This window comes from Melanostigma gelatinosum (assembly GCF_949748355.1).
Source record: "Melanostigma gelatinosum genome assembly, chromosome: 8".
Classification (NCBI taxonomy): Eukaryota; Metazoa; Chordata; class Actinopteri; order Perciformes; family Zoarcidae; genus Melanostigma; species Melanostigma gelatinosum.
The window spans coordinates 18,464,522-18,484,610 of record NC_136641.1 but is presented as its reverse complement, the minus strand read 5'-3'; the positions used below and the strand labels follow the sequence as shown (position 1 = coordinate 18,484,610).

At 39.7% G+C, this 20,089-nt stretch overlaps 3 protein-coding genes across 3 annotated transcripts; 1 reads left to right on the top strand and 2 right to left on the bottom strand.

Annotated features, from left to right (window-relative positions):
- Positions 1 to 584: 584 nt before the first annotated feature.
- letmd1 (LETM1 domain containing 1) lies at positions 585 to 7,282 on the bottom strand. The gene is made up of 9 exons (XM_079274330.1): positions 7,156 to 7,282; positions 6,110 to 6,264; positions 4,379 to 4,494; positions 3,853 to 3,935; positions 3,414 to 3,600; positions 2,784 to 2,885; positions 2,531 to 2,683; positions 2,310 to 2,406; positions 585 to 1,078 (listed from the first exon to the last, which is right to left on the bottom strand). The coding sequence occupies exons 1-9, from the start codon at positions 7,269 to 7,271 to the stop codon at positions 1,002 to 1,004; spliced, it is 1,086 nt and encodes a 361-aa protein (XP_079130456.1). The 5' UTR covers positions 7,272 to 7,282; the 3' UTR covers positions 585 to 1,001.
- Positions 7,283 to 8,295: 1,013 nt separating this feature from the next.
- On the top strand, positions 8,296 to 9,593 carry gtsf1 (gametocyte specific factor 1; the record flags this gene model as incomplete). The annotated part of the gene is made up of 6 exons (XM_079273136.1): positions 8,296 to 8,380; positions 8,491 to 8,597; positions 8,722 to 8,848; positions 8,939 to 9,022; positions 9,401 to 9,458; positions 9,542 to 9,593. The coding sequence occupies 6 exons, from the start codon at positions 8,296 to 8,298 to the stop codon at positions 9,591 to 9,593; spliced, it is 513 nt and encodes a 170-aa protein (XP_079129262.1).
- A 5,196-nt stretch (positions 9,594 to 14,789) lies between these two features.
- On the bottom strand, positions 14,790 to 19,378 carry nr4a1 (nuclear receptor subfamily 4, group A, member 1). Its single transcript, XM_079274016.1, has 7 exons — positions 19,290 to 19,378; positions 17,498 to 18,290; positions 17,256 to 17,385; positions 17,003 to 17,166; positions 16,688 to 16,890; positions 16,402 to 16,580; positions 14,790 to 15,900 (listed from the first exon to the last, which is right to left on the bottom strand). The coding sequence occupies exons 2-7, from the start codon at positions 18,278 to 18,280 to the stop codon at positions 15,644 to 15,646; spliced, it is 1,716 nt and encodes a 571-aa protein (XP_079130142.1). The 5' UTR covers positions 18,281 to 18,290; positions 19,290 to 19,378; the 3' UTR covers positions 14,790 to 15,643.
- Positions 19,379 to 20,089: the final 711 nt, after the last annotated feature.

The window sequence follows — 20,089 nt, the reverse complement described above, 5'->3', positions numbered from 1 at the left end:
CCCAACAGACTTTCCCACGAGCGTTGGATGTTTCGTCGCTTGGTGTCGCTTTATTTTTGAAGGCTTCAGTGCTTCGTTTGATAGCATTAGCCCACATTCCACACACTGAGCACTCGGCTCTGCCTCGTTGCCTCCGTTCATAAAGCTTAAGAAACTTAAGAAAGTCAGGGTTGTACTTGCGCACACATTTAGACTTTTGGGGGGTATGGCACCACTGTCGTCTTCATTTTTTCTTTTTAATAACTTGTCCATAACTTTCGCTACAGGCTAGCGGCTAGCTGAGTGTCTTCTTCTGCTTATTGCAGCTTGTTAAACAACTGACTGACGCATTACCGCCACCAGGTGGTGGGAAGCTATATTGTAACTGAGCATCTCATGGATAACAGTAATATCTCTGGTGTCTTCAATTGATAACTTATGCGGTCCCGCGGCCCTCAGGTGCAAAACTGAAAGTTTTTCGCGGCCCTCTAGGTGGCGCTCGCGGCCCAATCATGGGCCGCGGCCCTATCATGGGCCGCGGCCCTATCATGGGCCGCGGCCCTATCATGGGCCGCGGCCCTATCATGGGCCGCGGCCCTATCATGGGCCGCGGCCCTATCATGGGCCGCGGCCCTATGGTTAAGAATCACTGCTCTAGAGGGTCTGAATGACACAATAACTCCAATAAGCAAGATTTTGAAGTCAAAATGCACCTCTCTTATTGTGCTGATTTATTAAGTAAGATCCCATACCACTCCCCTGATGAAGACTAAATAGATTCATACGATTTTTACCAAATAAATCCTATTTACTGGGAATGTATTTGGCAAACAGGACAGTTTTAAGCCTTCTGGACTTATCAGGATCCTTACAAGTTTTGGGCTGAAAGACTTTTTTTCTTTTCCTTCTTATAATTTTGCCAAGAACAAGAAAATGGAGATGTTGACAACTCTTAGGAAGCTGTGCTGCCCGTTGCACAAGAGACGACCTAATCTCAAAAGCAGATTGCTGCCGGCTTCCGGTCAGTGTCGGCTGGCACCGGTCGGGGAGTTGTAAGAGAGAAACACAATGCAGTGCAGAAGGAGTGACACCTCTGACTCTGCAGAAAATCAAAAACAAGAGGCATAAAAAATCAACAGTATTACGTTTTAGAATCGACAAATTAAGGAATAGTGCGAGAGTTAGATGAGAAGATCAATATCAAGTTTATATCGAGGCATTACAGGAGAACTCCACATAAGTCTTTTGGGGTACGACTATGGAAGTGGAAACTGTTGTAAAGAAGCCTTTTGTGGCTCCAGACGGTGCTGCATGAAGTCTGATTAATTGAGTCAGCATTGGATGGGCCTGAAGACCACAAGTGCATTGTGGGTAATGTAGGAGTCAGGCATTAACAAGGAAAAAGAATGCATGGAATAAAAACAACAATATCTCTGGTTCTGCTGCATCGATTTTGATCCTTTTTTAACTTTGAGTCTGACAATTTAGTAGGAGTGCGATGCCAAATCTGTGATGTACTCTTTTAACAAGGTGTGACAATTCTATTTAAGAGCATTAATATAGCAGCAAACAACTACTTGCAATGTAAAGACAGGCCAGGTTGCATCAAAATTGATTCATTTTCTAAACCTGATTAAATCATGCAAACTTTAAAACTAGCTTGAAATAAAAAGATTGAATTCAATCGTCAGTTTAGTTTTTAATCTAACTTAGATTCAATTTAATTCTATTGCACCAAAACCTGAAAGACTCAACCCAACTGAGTTTTATGATCCTGCTGATGTAACAAGGAAACTGTTGTGGAGCTTAACAGGATGATTGGACCAACAGTTAGTGTCTTTCTTCCTCACTGTGAAAAAAGCATTTTTCCTTACTGTTCTGTTTTTTTAGATTCTATTGTTTGGACATATTGCTACATTAATTCGACCAATACGTTTTTCTCAAAAGGAGGATTCGAGTTCTGTGCCAAGCCATCATAAGTGACGTTAGGCTAACTAAATTACTTTGCACAAAAAAACTGCAATATCACCTTGTTTTTTGTACAGATTAAACAAATAAGATATGCCATGTGAATTAGTGCGCTTTGGACGTGCTGTGGGCTGAATTTGTTTCCTTCGGACACAACAAGGCCAGCTGCTTCTTCATGCTAAGCTCAGCCAATCAGGCGCTTCATATCTACAGTACAGACGTACTCCTGATCTTCTCATTCAACTCTCGGCAAGAAAGCCAATCAGCATAATTCCTATTCTTCTTTAAATATGAGATAAAACAGACATGGCAACAGGATTGGGCTAAAATTAAAAAAATAGTGCACATCCAAATGAAAATACCTTTCAGTGAGGAGGACAGCTGAAGCCATTGGGTTAACCACTCGCGGCATTGATTGATGCCAAGACTGTTAGAATGGAGCCCCCTCACATAACAAGCCTGAAAAAGAGACAAATATTCTGTATTTATAACACAGCTTAATGAGGGATACGCAACGTTCATCATGCAAATCAATGTATGGCCAGTAAATGTGAAATGTTTTAAGTTGTGTGGAGTGACTGACCTGTCTGAGTTCGGAGTCACTCAACTGGTGGGGGCCCAGCCTGCTGAGGGCCCGGTCCAGCAGGAGCAGCTCCATGGCGTGGCTGTTCAGCCGGCGGCCTATCAGGACACCCGGGAGGCGAGGAGTCAGGAAGAGCAGGGGGCTGACGTATCTCTGATTGGCCGTGAAGACAGACAGGGGAGATATTCTAGTGATGTTCGGGTTCACAGAGTGTTTGTGCAGACGTTGTGAAGAGTGGAGGGGTGTAACTGACCATCTGATCCACACTCATCCTGTTTATACCCAGAGGAGGTCCAGAGAACAGGCTCCGGACTGCGAGGATTTCAGACACTTTAGGATTTCCTCCGCTTTGCACCTGAAAACGCACAGAGATGGCAGTTAATCCCACTTTCATGGAACACTGGATACAGGTTCAACTTTGTTGTACTTGTATGTGCAACCATGACGAATTTGTAGTGTTAATTTACAATGAGAGACAGTGGCCATTTATTCTGTAATTTGATATACTGTGTAATTTATGTGAAATATAACTTAAAATCCATGTCCCTTTACCAGCAGAGGAAACTATTTAAAATCATGATGTTTTTGACCAAATACCTCAGATTTGATATTTGCACAATGAGCAAAGACAAATTTCTCCTGTTAACGTAACAGACGTCATCTAAATAACAAACGTCAACACGCCGAACACTAAACTGCCTTTAGCTTCGTGGTGGTGACATGAAGTCATGCGACTGGGGTGTAGTTCGTTTATAGCAACATAAATGCGCATATAAAAACGCATCATCCTTGCAGTGCTTTTATTGTGTGAAAGGAGAAGAAATGATCTGTTTTGTACACCGTCATATTTAAATAGAGAGAGTATTCCTCAGTGTTCACTTACTTTAGCACACAGGTCCCTCAGGCGACTCTGTAGCTGGCCGTCTTTGACCTGTTGGCTCGTGCTCTCGAGCCCTTTGAGCACTGGCCAGTGGTGCAGGACCCTGTGGGAATGGTACAATTCCCGAAACTCTACTTGCTGCTTCGGAGTCCAGAAATGAGGGATCAGGAGCTGGCGGGGGAAAAAGTACCTGGCAGTGAACAGGAGGAGATGGTAGCAGAGAGAGGAGGGACACATGGAAGGATGGTCAAATATATATTAATATAACAACAATATATATTGATATAACAACATGGACACGATATGAAGGAAATTCCAACAATAATATTGAGGGACATAAATTAACATCACTGTCAATAATTTCACATTTTTTTGCTGAATATGAATCAAAAGGGTGCCAACTGAAATGAAAAGATGTCCATTTGAAAGTACAGTAACTCACATCAAGACAAAAACCAGGTAGTTGGCAAAGGGAGGGATTGATATCACCACTAGCGGAAGGGCCTTCATCAAGTCTCTGCGGAACTGTGAAACAAATGTAAATTGAGTTAAGATGCCGTGAGACAACAAACATTACATAGCTGAAATAAATAAATAAATAAAAGGCAAAGTATTAAATGCTTACTAGTGAGGCTATAACATACAGAACATAATTATTTCAGTGTGAAATCTGCTGCTGAATTTCAGACATCTGATTTAATGTGATTACCTTCTTTTGTCATTTCAACAGTTTATGTCGAAGACCATTTGTAAAATCTTCTTTTATACCTTTAGCTGGCGTCATCCAAAGTAACAAAATTTGACTTTTAAAAAATGTGAACCTGACACTTACAGTTGCTTAGAAAAGTGTACAAACATGATCAGTAATCCATTACATCACAACCACTGTATCACAATGTTTTGACTCAATATCTGGTTATAAATGTGACAATATCTGGACATGATTCATGGTGGTGGAGAAGACCCACCTGTCTGAGCTTCTCCATCTCCCTGTAAGGCAAATCCTTATACTGCACTCCTTCAGAGAACATCTTTACTTTTATCATCTGCACATCTTTGGCGTCTTGGAACAGTAGCTTGAATCCTGGAATGATTCAATGATAAAAAAAATAAGTAAAACAGAGGCTCTGTGACAGGGGGAGCATGTGAGACATGCTCTTTCCCCTCTTTTTACAATGTTTCAGTATACTGATGGCATGTTCTTCGTTGGCCTTCTACAGAAACAGAGCCTCTAAGTGAAGCTGCCTGTATCTCGCCCACACTAAGGCCCTTCAAACATGGCTTTAGCCAGCTGGAAATCAATGTGGCCAAGACAAACTAATACACTATCTGCACAAAGCAATATCTGGAAATACCCTGTTGGTACAGTTCTGGACCTCCATGTGAGCTCCTCTCAAAATACAAAGTATATTTTCAAGAGATGCTCACAGCGACTTTATCGTCCTAGTGGCCTTGGTGTTAGTCAGGTAATTTTAGAACTAGTGTACAAAGCTATTGATGGATGTTTAAATTTGCACCTTCTGCCTGGTACGGTCACTTCAACTGTCGATCAATGAATTTACTTTCTATGATTGTGTCAATGGCAGCTAAAACAGGTGGTAAACCCCAAAAGCCTGTGACTCAACTTTTTACAGGACGACGATGAAGAAAGCGAGGACGGTCCTGTCAGATAGTTCCCATCCTCTCTTCTATACAGTCCTTCTGGCTGCTAACTATGTATTTTAGAAGTGCCATCACTATTCTTAACTCAGCAAAGTGACTGAGAGGATTTAAGCTACAAATATGAACTGTTGTAATATGATCATGTCTGTGTGTATTGTTTTTATTAACTACTATTTATGTAGTTGTTTCTTGTATTTGGTGAGCCAAAGACATTTCCTCCCTGGTGGAAAGATATATTATATTCAAAATGATGTTTATAAGAAAAATGTGGATGAAACTGATGGTGGTGTAGCAGCCATGCAAGGTGGTGACCTGGACATTGTGAACAAAAGGAGTCGTGTGTCTTGCTCAAAGACACTTAAACATGTGAACAGGCGGAGGCAGGATTTTTACCACCAAGCCCGTCTGCTGAGCCACGTTTGTACACACTTTACGTTTTTGTACAGCGTGTGGTGCCACAGACAGACATTTACATTATACTATTCTTGCCATTAACCACATTACCATGAAAATTAAGTTTATTCTGATGTGCAGTAACTGAGAAAATAAACTCTATAATGCTCCACATGTACAGTATCGTTGGATACCGGATGGAGAACATGACAAGTTGTTTTGTCTCTGAAACTTGACTCTTAATTGTCATCAATCTGAATGCAGTAAAGTACATAAAGGAACAAAATGGTGTTTTTCCTGGTCTCCAGTGCAAAAGAAACCCAAAGAATGAATGATGCAACATTCAGACTACACATACGGTGCAAACAAGGTACAATCATGTAGTGCAATACAATGTAAATGTGTATAAGAGCCAACAGAGTGAATTTGACATTGTGTTCCTGTTTCTGAACAAAAATTCATTAAACAACATTAAACCAATTAATGTTCCATTCATTCACTTTAATTACTGTTAAAAACCTGTGGCTACACAACCAGTGTGCAGTTTAACACAACTAACATAAGATATGCAAAAAGTATCTGCAGTATATAACATTAGAAATATAGTCTTTGAGATGCCAGAGGTGAGTTAACGTTGATCCTACCTTTCGTAAAAGTGTGATAGAGCTGATAAAAGCGGGGAAATCGCCTTTTGAGGAAACCTTCATATTTGGCATTTAACGTCTGGAACTTGGAGGCGACATATCGGCCAATACCTCGTCTGACTTTGGAAGATGAGTAGTGTCTGCACAGAGGCAACCTGTCGAGCAGAAGACGTGACCATGAATACATTCAATCACATGAAAAGATCAGCCGTTAAACGCCAGAAATCTTCTGGTTTTGTTTTCATTGAACACACATTAACAGACCTACATCTCGCAGAGAATATAATACAACACAATATTAACGTTTTTTTTTAAATAAAAGTAAAACATTCAATACAAATGTAATATAGGGGGGTTAAATTAAACTATTTACAGAAATATATTAATTACATTAACATTTTTTTAATCACTAGGCATAGATAAGAAAAAAGATCAAAGAGGAAGGAATTGACATAAATCAAAACAATAAAACGAGATATTGCTCCACAAATCTTTCTTGCTATTTTACTACAGTACATTGTTTTATGTGATGAGAAAAATATTGTTTTAAATCATGTATAAGCCTATGATATAACCTACAATAAAAAGGAGGGCTCACTATTTATCCACTTGCTACAATGAAAGGGATATTTACCCATAAGAAAGATTAATAATCGAAATAGACGAGTTTGAATTATCCGTATAAAAAAAATAAATGTCAAAAGTCGGAATGTCATTTAACTTTGGTCATTATTTATATCCATCTTAATGACACAGGACATGAAACACCCAAACTACACTCAATGTTCACGTGTTTGAGTACATTAAAATCACAGGTAGTTTAATGCTGGACGTGTTGTAAAGACACAGCAAAGTACTATGATTTCAATATAGAGCAGACAACTAATTTTGTATCATATATCTGTCTACATGTGTCTTATCAAACACAAACGGTACATCATGTCCTGATATGCAGCTAGCTTCAGTTAGCAACGGTTCAAGTCAGACGCGAGTAAAACAAACCCACAAATCGTGGACAAATGAAGTATAAAGTGTTTTAAACATACCTGGACTGACAGGACACATAAGGAGAGTAAAGGCCATTTATTATCATGTTTGTCCGGAGACCACATAGTCGGGTCAAAGACAAACGGCTACACAGGCCGGAGCTGAACAGCGCCATGTTTGACACAGTTGAAGTTCCACCCACGTTACCGTAATGATGCGCATATACGGCAAAGCCAAAAGCAGTTAAATTACCGTAATGAGGCTCATATACGGCAAAGCCAGAAGCAGTTATGTTACCGTAATGTCTGCTGTGTACATAAGGACTCATATGAATATATATATAATATGTATAATATGTATAATATATATAATATATATATATATATATATATATATATATATATATATATATATATATATATATATATATATATATATGTATAATATATAATATATAATATATATATATATATGCGAATAAATTACAACAACAAAGTACCACTTACATATTAATTTATCAATAACAAAAATATGACAATATACAACTGATAGGGATTATTAGTACTTGTTATTTATTAGTACTTTAATTTTGGTGCTTTAAGTACATTTTCTTGCTAATATCTCTTTTGCTCACATATTGTTGTTTGAATACTTCTTCCACGACGACACATAATCTATACTTTTCTGATTTATTATACATCTTCAGATATTAGTGACGACATTTGGTTTACCGTAATTTTAATTCATCTAATGTTATTTTTTACAGATTTTAAGCAGAGTAGTTGTTGTCGCGTGAACTGGAAACCACGTGACTTAACGATGTTCGCTAAAAGTTGTGGGCGGAGCTACAAAATCATTGAACCCGCGTGCAGCAGAGAAGCAGGCTGGAAACAAAGGTCTTTATGAGATTGTTATTCGTAGAAATTACATTTATCAACAGACTGTATTCATAACATATGTTAAGAACTGAAATGTTACTTTTTTAGAAATGTCATTGCGTCTTATTTGTTTTATTGGCTACTTTTAAGAGGAGTCTTGCCACATTTTTGCTAGCAAACGTTACTAGCCAAGTTTTTGTGTCATCTTGGTTGCATCTTGGTTGCACGCTTCCAGGTGCCCATTTTGTCTACGTTGTGTGTTTTTTTTAATTCTGCATCTTTGCCTTTAGCCAGTTGGTCTTCAGTACATCACAGCTAGAGATGGCAAACACGATCAGGTATGGAACCACTATCTCTCCATGCAACACTGCAGCTGGCGAGAGAGCACAGTTGGACAAGGAAACCGGTAATATTCAAGACTATTTAATACCTTTTCAACATCTTCAGTTGCTGTCTTTTGTTTTTGTAAATATTAAAGGGTGAAATGTATTCATTTGTTCTTCTCTGACTTTAAAGAGGAAAAGAGAAAATGTGACCCTGACAGAATTCAGCAGTGCCCGTTTGACAAGACCCACCTCATCCGGGCCTGCCGCTTCCCATACCATCTTATGAAGTGCAGAAAGGTGAGTTGAGTGCTTGTTCACCGCTAACACCAGCAAGTATGGAAAATATTGTAAATTGACATGCAAGGATGTGTGTATCATGTATGGTTGAAAACTGTAAATCTCCTTTTCTTTTCTCTCATAGAATCATCCGAAGTTGGCCAGTAAGCTGAAAACCTGTCCGTTTAATGCTCGCCACCTGGTCCACAAGCATGAGCTGACACGCCACATTGAAACCTGTGAGGACAGGATATCCGTGAACACTGAAGATGGTAACACAACCACTTTATTGGCTCTTCTTTACCCTGCAGAGTCAACGTGTGCTTACAGTGTACCTGAGTGGGATTATGTTGTGTTTACAGAGGGAAGCGCCAATGGGCATTCTCAATGGCAGGTCCCAGTCAGTACTTGGGTAAACGAGGACATGTCTGAGGATTGGGACAAAGGTATAATTATTAACCACAACTTGTTGTTTTCTTGTGATTGAACAAACATGATATAATGTGTTAATTGGTGAGCTTTGACAGTGCTGGTAGGTGGATTGTCTCAAGAGAGAGTCAGGCTATTTGTTTCCAGTCTTTATGCTCAGCTAACTGTTGCCTTCTTCATAATTAGACATGAGTGGTATTTATCTCCTTATTTAACTATCAGCAAGAAAGTGTATTTCTATGCTTTTAATTAAAGTAACAATCAGTGCTTGAGTTAGAAATATTCAATACACAGTATCTTAAAGCAGTATTGTTTTTCTCTGCTTGCATACTCTGAACCAGACTTTGAACACATTGATTTAGTCTGTTAAGGTAACTGAGAGTTTTGTCTTGCAGAGGCTGATGATAATGCTGTTCCATTTGTGTGGGGTGAAACCACAACCCTGAATCCAACGTAAGTGGTCTGCTTCAGCTTTTAGCACCTGTTTGTGCATATTTTATTTGTACTTTTAACTGTTCTGTCTCGTTTCTCTGCAGACTGGAGCAAAATGTTAGACCTCCCAATACCCTCCCATGGTCTAAGGTGTAAGCTATAATGTACATGGTATCCAATTTAAAGCTTAATGTTACGCCTATTATATGTAGTTCCTCTAACGTTTGTTCTTAGCAAGTTTTTGCCCACAACTTTTATTTATTTTTTATTTTTTTAAGGTAGGACTTGAGGCATCTAGTGGTGAGGTTACAGATGGCAACCAACTGAAACCTTCAGCCAATAGATCTCCCTAAATGCTACATGCTGCTCCTTTGTATTGACTGTATTGTCCATTTGTTATCTGATTTTATCTAATTTTAGTGCCCTGATGTGGCAAGTACCCTAATTGCAGAGTTTAGTGATGGTGTGTTTGTGCATGCTTCAAAACTAATGCCTCCTTTTTTTTTCTGTATTGTCTAACCTTCCCTGCTGTTGCAGTAACAAATGTCACTGGTTGAATGTCATATGCTTTTTATATTAAAGGTGTTTATTTCAAATCATTTTGTGTGGTTAATGATGAAAATGTTTGATCAAATCAATTGCATGTGCACAGTTTGGAAATCTTCTCAGTTTAGCAATTATTGAGGAAGATGCATTCTATTGGGCCTCAGTGGCAACAATATTTAACAGTAAACACTGTCATCACATGACCACTGGATGGCAATACTAGCAAAGCACTGACATCACTATCTTACTACTTTCCTTTGAAACTTCATTCTTTTGATTTGATGCAATTCCTCTTGATTCAAGAAGCTCCTCTGGTTGTGAAACTATTTTAATAAAGACACTTTTCATGCATGAAGTACAATATTCAGCAGGTGCAGCAGTATTCAGATTCTTTAAGTAAAAGTAATAATACTGCATTGTAACGCATCAGGAAAATGTACTTAAATTATTAAAAATAAAAATGTTCCCTGTGGCTGTTACTATTATTTTTTAGATTATCATTTATGTATTAATGTAAAGGAAACATTTTACCTTTGTAGTTGTTTGAGGTTGGGCTATTGTTTTTAACTGTTAACTAATGATTTTATTAATTATGTATTGCTCTGCTTATGTTTGTTGACGCCTTCACAATGCTTTGTTTTTACCGAAAACAGTCCAAACCTGACATTACAAATTAATTCAAATGATTGCAGTAATTCACAGGAAAAGCAACAAATTATTTAACTTGGAACCATGACATGTTTTTGCATGAAAAACTAAGTAATTGCCAAATAACTATTTAATTATTTCAACTGTACTTTGTGCTGTTGGGTAATTCATAGTAAGATATTCATGTTTTGTATGTGAAAATCTTCATTTATAAAGTAACGCTTTCAGATTAATGTAGTGAAGAAAAAATATCTCCCCCTGAAATGTAGTAGAGCAGGAGTAGAAAGTTTCATGAAAGACAAGTAAAGTTCAAGTACCTCAAATTTGTACTTGAATACAGTATGTGTGACTGGTTTCCTTCCACCAGTGGGCAGGTGACATTAATGTTGATCTTGAGAAAATGTCTCCAGGTGAGAGCTGAGTGACCTCAGTGTGACGAGTGTCAGGATAATCAAGGCCGGCCAGCCAGAGAACTCTGTCATATCTAAGTGGCATTATTGATTTCATGTGACAACTATCTATTTTAGTCGTGGCTATTATTAGAAGTGTTCAGATGGGCTTCTGTGCTGCCCTGTCACTATCTGTAAGGATGAGTACGACTCCTCAGAGTAGAGTACATGCAGGACCTCTGTCTGCACAGGACCCATGTGTCTATCATGGAAGCACTGCCTTCTCTTAGACGTACTGTATATCTGTTACTACCTGTCTGAGAGATATGTAGAAGCTAGTGTTAGTTCTGAACTCTTGAACTTGTCACTGACGAGGCTTACATGTCATATATTCCCAACTGAACCAAAGTTAGTAAGCGAGGAGGAGCTGATGTTACATTACATAAATGCGATCCAATCCGTTTCTAAAAAAATCTGCACGAAGACAGATATATAAATACCTCTTCAGATGTTCTCCGATTTCGAAATGCAGTGGGTGTTTGTCTCTGAGATTTCCTCCTGAGAATCTATTGTGGAAGATGCTTTTCTGATTTACAATAAAGGGTCTTTAAAACAACATATTAAAGAAACAAGGCAACATAAACACACAACAATAATAGCCACAACATGTTACAATCCTGCATTTAAAATTAAGTCAAAGCACTGAAGTATGAGCAACACAATATAAAGTTAGTTTTGAAAGTAAAAATACTCATGCAGAATGCCCGCTGTCAGTGTTATATTATCACATTACTGGATTGTACATGGGGTGCAATTTTTTACTGCGAGGTATACTGTTGGATAGTTTAAAATGTAACAATAAATCATACGTTATCAGCTGATCTTATGTTTTGTATGACAACTTAATCTGAAAAGTAAAAAGTACAATATTTGCCTTTGAAATGTAGTAAAGTAGCATAAAATGGAAATACTCTGTAGCCTATTTCAAAACGTAACTCAACTTTTCAATGCTGGCAATGTCCATATTATGCGTATAAACATACAATTAAATACCAGTCTAATCTATGATGAAAATGTTGGTGTTTGTCAAATATCATAATATTGTTCCTCTAAAATATCAGTAACAAGATCAGTAATAGATTAGTAACAAATCATTATTAAATCTTGGCTAGAAGTGTCATGCCGAATCCATATATAAACTCTATAAACCAGCAGCATAAAATTAAATTAAATAGCCTCAGTAGATCTTGCTCCAAACTGAGTGTCCAGTACAAGACACCGCCCAATCCAGTTGAGCAAAGACAACAAGTATACAGTCACAAAAGAAACTTCTTCACCTCTCCTATTTAAGTGGCGTGATTAAAATACATGTCTAATTATGGCATAATTAGGGTGGCTTAAGAAAACACTATTTGTCTACAGTTTCTCTTCTCCTGCAAAGAGTATATTGTGCAGTCGGTGCACCAATTTGGTCCAGACTGAAATATCTCAACTATCCGATATCCATGACAGTTTCTACAGACCTTCATGTTCCTCAGAGGATGAATCCTACTGACTTTGATGATCCCCTGACTTTTCTCTAGCACCAGCGTAAGGTTCACATTTACAATCAACAAAATGTTATAATAAGCCTCTCTGTCGATCTTCTTTCATTAATGTGACATTGTCATATTCTCCTGGACACAAGAGTCACAGTATGGAGTGAACAATCTGGTCTCGGAACTGGCCTATAATCTTGTAACGCTGTCTGAAGCCTGCTCCTCTATTATCACTTTTTTTCATACTCCACTCACACAAGCTGCAGTCAAGTTGCTCTCGCCCCAGTTTCCACTGAGGCATGATGGGTAGATCATGAGAGAGCTGCCCTACTCACCTTATCGCTATCAGCGTACCATCACCCACGTGAAGTATGTTCTGTAATCAGAGTGATGCTGGCTTGAACTGCTCTTGTTGCATAAGTCCAACATTTACAACGTTATCAAGGCCTCCAACTTGTATATTAAGTTTCATTACACCAGAAGAAACATTTCAGATCCTGTAACTCAAGAGAAACATGAGACCAGCTATTTCAGAGAACGACGCTGTAAATTACCTCTCAATCCAACAGCAAAGACTGTTCTCTGTATTTGATATGACATCTGAAGCATATTGATAAACCCACATGTAATGTCATACATATAGTGGGCATTGCAATGTGACAGCAACTGAAGCTGGATATGTGCTGAGTGACTGATTCTGAAGTTAAAGTTACACCACAAAATGTGTTCTTCTTGATGCCTTTTAAGTAATCTACAATCAGACAAATGCATCAAAGTGCAAGTGACCCGAAAGATATATACTTTCTTATTGAGCTGCAGTCTGTCTCCAGTCCTCTGAATTGCTGCCCACATTTGAGTATTTTTCAGTTATTCACATAGATCTGGTGTTGTGCTTGAGAAACAATTGAACAATCAGACCGTAGCAGACGGGGTAAAATACCTAAGGAAAAAAAACACTACAGCAGCCTCCGTATAGTATCGGCAATTTGCTATTGCTACCACGGTTAACATGCTCATTTCAGTAGATATCTCTAGAACACAATTCATAGACAGTTTTGGAATAATGTCAACACTGTAACCTCTTCTCATTCTCATGACAGGGCCATTAAAACAATACTTACAAGTTAAGTTCAAGGGCCTCGAGGAGGAAGACCTGGTTAAGAGAGGAACTGAAAATAATTTGAGTTTCCTTTAAATCCCCCCTGACCCTACCCAAGGAAAGCACTAAGAGGAAACTTAATTGTTAGCTTAGACGTGATTTATTAAGAAAACAACCACGCCCGTATAACAGCCCAAGGAACCTGATTGAAGGAATGTCCACTGGGTTAATCCAACATTTGTCCAACTCAAAAAAAACAGTCTTCCTTAATGTGACCATTTTAATCCAACCAAAAAAGGTGTCCTCCCTTCAAAATGCAAAAATATAAACCAGGAAAAAGCAATGCAATAAATCTCCAAAAAGGAATCAAAATCACTGGATGTTGGGTTGGGGATAGTACGCCACAGGTTTAAGCTTGAAAGGCTTTATTAAACCCTCTGTTGCTAGTGCACACATATTCTTTCCCTCACATTTGTGGTGGTGTCACACTGTGGGGAAACCTCGCTGATAGAGGGCATTGTGTAAGCTAAGTGCGGCTCCCTCCAACAGATTCACAATGTAAGCTATCTTAGCCTCACTGTCGTAGCAAAATGGCTGTAGGCACTAAAAGCTAACGGACACTGGGTTAGTAACTCAAGGCAGGTGTTGGGACGTTGCCTGTTTTGGACCATTATAGTAGATCATAGAGGCCCACATGCTATTAACTGGTGCATTTATGTGATCTCCTATTGTCTTGTAACAACATTTACTTCAAGCAGTACAAGATTTACATTCATGTTTTAACACACACACACACACACACACACACACACTTGTGAGAGTGTTGCACTATACAATGATGAAGTCGTCTGAGTCACTTGAGACCGGACTGGGAATTCAACCAGACTCTAAATAAAGACCAGCACATAACTAGGAGGGAGGTGAAGGGGGGTACATTTTTTCAGCAACTGTTGTGTTGCCAACTAAAGAATTTATAATTCACTAAGGCTTACAAGCTGCTGGCACAGCAACGCACAATGGACACACACAATGGAAGAATAAACAGGAGACTGACTTATTTATTATTAAGTAAGTAATATTTTGTGCAAGTGCAAGTAGGGACAAATAGTAAAAATGACAAAAGCAGTTGGAATATGCAGTCTTCAATTTTATTTCATGTTTAGTTGCAGTAAAATATAATCTCTTAGTATGTAAAAATAAACCTAAACAAATTTCATTTTGCCCAAACTGCAGAATACAGTTAATGTGGCAACAACACCAGCAGGTGTTTAAACAGGTTTAAAACAGATTCAAAATAATCTACATAAATCCAGTGTATAAGACAATACAGAGTATAGCTGCACAATGTCAATTCATGATACATGAATGATACTACTGAATGATTCTGTAGGTTTAACCTACTGTATTATCACCAAATCATATGGTGGCATTAGCTATGAAGCAAACTGGAGCTCTGAGGGACTCTGAGGCTGAGAAGTGCATTTGAGTGGTTCTGTGAAATAATTGAAAACATCCTAGCGCTAAACTGAAATATAATAACCTTTTTTAATCGTTGAGCTGAAGACATCACGATGCTTTGTCGGATATGTTATGTGCAATTTACAGTCGAAAGATTGTTATTAAAAAAACAAGATTATTGCGCTTACATCCTTATAATGATGGTGCAGATATGTCTTCAATTTGTAACTGCTTATAAAGTGCAATCATCTTCCTTTTGTAGGGCACCTTGTTGTATGTAAACAGTCACCTTTTGGTCCATGCAGCCCGTCTACAGAGTACACAATTTCCTGGAAAAACAAACAAGGAAGAGCATTTTGGGACGGCTCCTCGTACATGTTGCTTCTGCAAGTTTTATAACTATTTTGCTTTATAACTCGTATGTAGGCCTTTTCCTCAAGAGCTGCATAGTCCCTTAGGATTCTTCTTCTTCAGGATCCTCAGTCTGTTCTCTTTGGCTCTCATATGAACTGCTCTCCCATCTCACACTCAAAACGGAAGCGCATCCATGAAGATTTTGTCCACAATCTGCGGCGGGGGAACAAGATCTTCTAATTTAAGGTAAAATATACGCTGGTAGCCTTGAGTGCACAGAGTCCTGAGCTCAGGAAGCTTCCCGAGAAGTCTGGACATATAATTTGGCCGCAACGAGTCGGAGCCGCAGCCAGAGAGGTGATCTTTTAGGCAAGCGATGAGCTGGTTCTGCAAGTCCTCCACACGTTTTGGCTCCTTGAGACCATGTCGGTCTGCAGAAGAAAACAAGATACAGGTTTGAGTCATTGTTTTCAAACACTTTGAAATGCGAGAGTGACACATCAGTAGAATTGATCACGTTTTAATCCAATATTTTATTATATATTATATTTTATTTACATTGCTGAAGCGGACACAGACTGGTGTTGTCAGAAGTGTTAATGCTGCTGCATTGGAACAATTCCTCGGCTTTACATGTAAACCTGCATTGTGTTTATGTTTAGTGTGCTGTGATATATTGCTTCTCGTCTGCACTATAGAGTACATGAGGTCGTGTTACATTCTGTCATATACACCTGTCGCGTCAATCCTGTGTTGTGCAACATCCTTGTATTGTCTGCACCAATGAAACCTTGTTCAAACTGTTGTCCTTGTTGGTTAAAAATAACTGAATAACTTTAAATTTGAAGAAACAAAAGTGGGTTGAAGCCTGATACCTATATTTCTAAAGGCAGATGTGTTAAATAGTGTGAAAGGATGACTGAAGATCTTACCAGTGATTATGACCAGGGCTGTGAGACAGGAGCAGGAGGAAACGTCTAGCTTCATACGATGGAGACTTTGAGAAAACTCCAAGATGGAGTCAATCCAGTCACCAAAGCCTTGGACGCACTGCGTCTTGTGAAGCACGGCCCCATTGCAGAAGATCAGCATGTTCATTTCAGGATTGGAACTTTAAAAAGAAAAGGCAACGCAGGTTATTGATTATATCCATCAGGAAAATGACACGTAAGCTGTATCATAAACATGATGACATTTTCTTTAGGGGGCTGCACTCACCGATAAGCAAGACGCAAGATGAAGAGTTCGACAAACGCAGATTCCAGCAGCAGTTCCTGGTCTTCTGAGCAGAACTCAGAGTAACCTGGGATGCTCTTCGCCCACTTCCTTATGGTCTCCATGGAGGATGAGAGTAAGTCGTAAAACTGTTTGACGTCACTTGCGTCAACTTTCTGGTTCGGACTGATTTCGGTCTCACCAAACTGAAATTGGAGACAGCAGAGAAGTTAAAACAGATGCCTAAGTGCGTAATCAAATATTCCCAAAGCATAAATAAGAGGGATTTTGTTTGTTGTTTATTGTTTGTTTTTTTACCTTGGAGTAATCCAGTTTGCCAATGACTGGGTTTGAGTCAATGTGGGCCCTCACAAGTGAAGCAATCATGCTCACTGGAGACACCGTGGTCGTCACATCCTGGACCGCTTTAGGCTTTGAAGGCAGCCGACCTCTTCGCCCTTTCAGGCTGTCCGTTCTCACAACTGAAAAATCAATGACATCAACAGTTATTTTCAGTTCATCTTCACCATCCTAATTCCACGCCATTCATCTGGGTTTGTACTGAACTCACCTTCCTTCACCATGCCCACAACTAGACATTTTTGGAAACGGCAGAACTGGCATCGATTCCGCCTCCTCTTGTCTACGGGACAGTCTTTGTTGGCGAGGCAAACATACTTGGAATTTTTTTGTACTGTACGCTGTGAAATAAAAATGACTCTTAAACCTGCCCCAAAGACTGACACAATACATGCAATCATCTTTGTATAGGAATAGGGTAATTGCATGCATGGACAAGTCAGATCTTATTACCTTGAAGAACCCTTTGCATCCCTCACAGGTGCGAACCCCATAGTGCTGACAGGAGGCGTTGTCCCCACACACAGCACAGCAGCCCTCATTCCCACTGGGACTTTGCAATTTGGGTGATAAGCTCCCATCCAGCTGGTCAGTACCATCGAGAATGCGTGCTTGCTCCATCGCCAAGGTGGGGAAGGTCAGTGCTGATGGTCGAGGGTGGGTCAAAGTGAAAGGATCCTGCTCTTGTAAGTGTGTTGGACCCAAATGAGACATGTCCTCCACAGAACCAAAAGGGAAGAAAGTGGGCTCTTGTGGCACTGAGGTGTCCTCTGCCGCCCAGTATCCTGAACCGGGTGAGTATGGCCCGAAGGCCGAATCCCAGTTGGACGCATGCTGACTCTGGAACCGGGGGGTTGAAGGAGACAATGTCGATGCAGGGCTGCCAAAATAATCGGACCCACCGGGGGACACAGCCTCATCCAAGTAACTCAGCGTGAACGCTCCAGGGTAGCAGCCGTAAACCTGGAGGTCATCCAGCTTGAGGGGGGTCTCCTGGCCAGACGATGGGGGGACTAGTGCAGGGGCTGCAGTGAACTGACATGAATATGCATCAAAGTTGCCACTGTGAGTGTCCACCAGGGAGTTGATGCTTGGCAGGGATGGAGCAGAGAGGCGGTCCCGTGGGCTGATCATATTCACAGCCAGTTTGGAGATAAAGTCTGTGCTCTGAAGCTCCGAGCTGCCAAGGCTGTTCTCATAGAGCTGAGATCCATGCTGGGGGTGTATGCAAGTCATAGCTGCAAGACTGAAAAAGACGTAATCAAAAATATTAGCACCAAACAGATTGGAGATTTTTAACTTTATCTTTAACACTCAATCCATGGTAGCCCGGTAAGGGATCCAATGGTGCAAAAATGACTCTCCCTCTCTGTGTACAGTATTCATGTGCTGGTATTTAATACACAAGTGCAGCACCCGCTCAAAACGTGCCCGTTTGCAACGAGCTGATTGCTTCGCCTCTGGTATTTCTGCCTGCAGCGTTCTGAAACTGCTCAGCCAAACAACACTCAACACTGCGCCCACTGCGAACAGCATATTCATTGCACACTGTTCATACTGTATATCTTAACACATTCATATATACCCCTACTGTTTATACCGTAGTTGTTCTTACTTTTTTATTCTAAATATCACTCTGCACTTTACTGCTTTTGCGCTTCTGTTTAGATGCTGTACTGCATTTTGTTGTCTCAGTACTGTGTGCAATGACAATAAAGTTGAGTCTAATTTGAAACTGAATCAGGTTTAATGCCAAGAAGTTATCACATACATTGAATTTGCCTTGGTGTTTTGGTCCATAACAATAAACATAGTGTGAAAAAATAACAAGCAAATACTGCAAAAGTTAAGAACAATTCACAATAAAATATTATATTGTTAAAAAAAACGGCACAATATACGTTTTAAAATAAAGAACTGTAGTTGTGTGTAGGGATGTGCTAAATATTGGCATAAACTAATCCAATATATTTGTGCAAAGCTTTTTTTCAATTGAAAAATCAGTCAGTTCCTTGCATACCCAGTTGTACAGCCTTTGAGCCGGGCTGTGACAAATGGGTGTAACACTGAGACATGCAGGAGCTGTAAATACTTCACTTTGCTTTTTACTGAAAAAAATGGGGAAGGGGCGGCTACTTTCTCTTCGATAAACTCATTTTAATGCCCAGGTGTCACTTGTAACGCATATAAAAAGTTTTCGCATTCACGTATAATGTATTATAAAAAAGTCATTCATATTTCATACCTGTTGGGCTCGTCTACAAGTGTTTTGAACTGTCTGTAATCCACAAACAGCCGTCAGTCATCTTCAGTGTTTCCCAGCTGAGGAGCAAGTCCCTCCGCAACACATTTATACTATCCGAGTTATTGTACCCATGACGTCCGGGAGATTTCCATACATGGCTGGGCGGTGGGCGGGGAGATTTCCAGCCCCCGGCCAATCACAGCGCGCGTTCGAGAGAATAGACGTTTGATGACGCACTACGGGATTCCGTTGACGCGGGTATGCCGAAGAACCGCAGCATTGTCCTCCCGAAACACACACGCACACACACACACACACACACACACACACACACACACACACACACACACACACACACACACACACACACACACACACACAAACAGCGGAGAGAAAGACACAGCTAAACAACTCAATAAAACGGAATATAACTATTTTGTGCATGAGTAAGTTGACACACAGCCAGTTTGCATCGGTGTATCTTGTTGTATGATACTTTCGTCTTGCTGATAACAAAAAAAAAAGAAAGATAGATATAATTTTTAGTTTATCTGGCATAAGCTGCTTATCTGGTGTGTATAGATGACAAAATGACCTGCATATGCTATAGAAGCTGCGTAAAGTAGTTACCTGCCCCAGGGTTTGAGAAGTCAAGGGGTGTGGAATGCATTTGGAAATATGCAAAAAGCACAATATCCTATGACATGGTGGGTCCTGCTGTGAAGGTCTCTTTCAGTTGTCAAAAGTTGGTTGTTTTCGGTTTTGCATTTTGCTATGTTAATTCATGTAGTAGGTAGTAT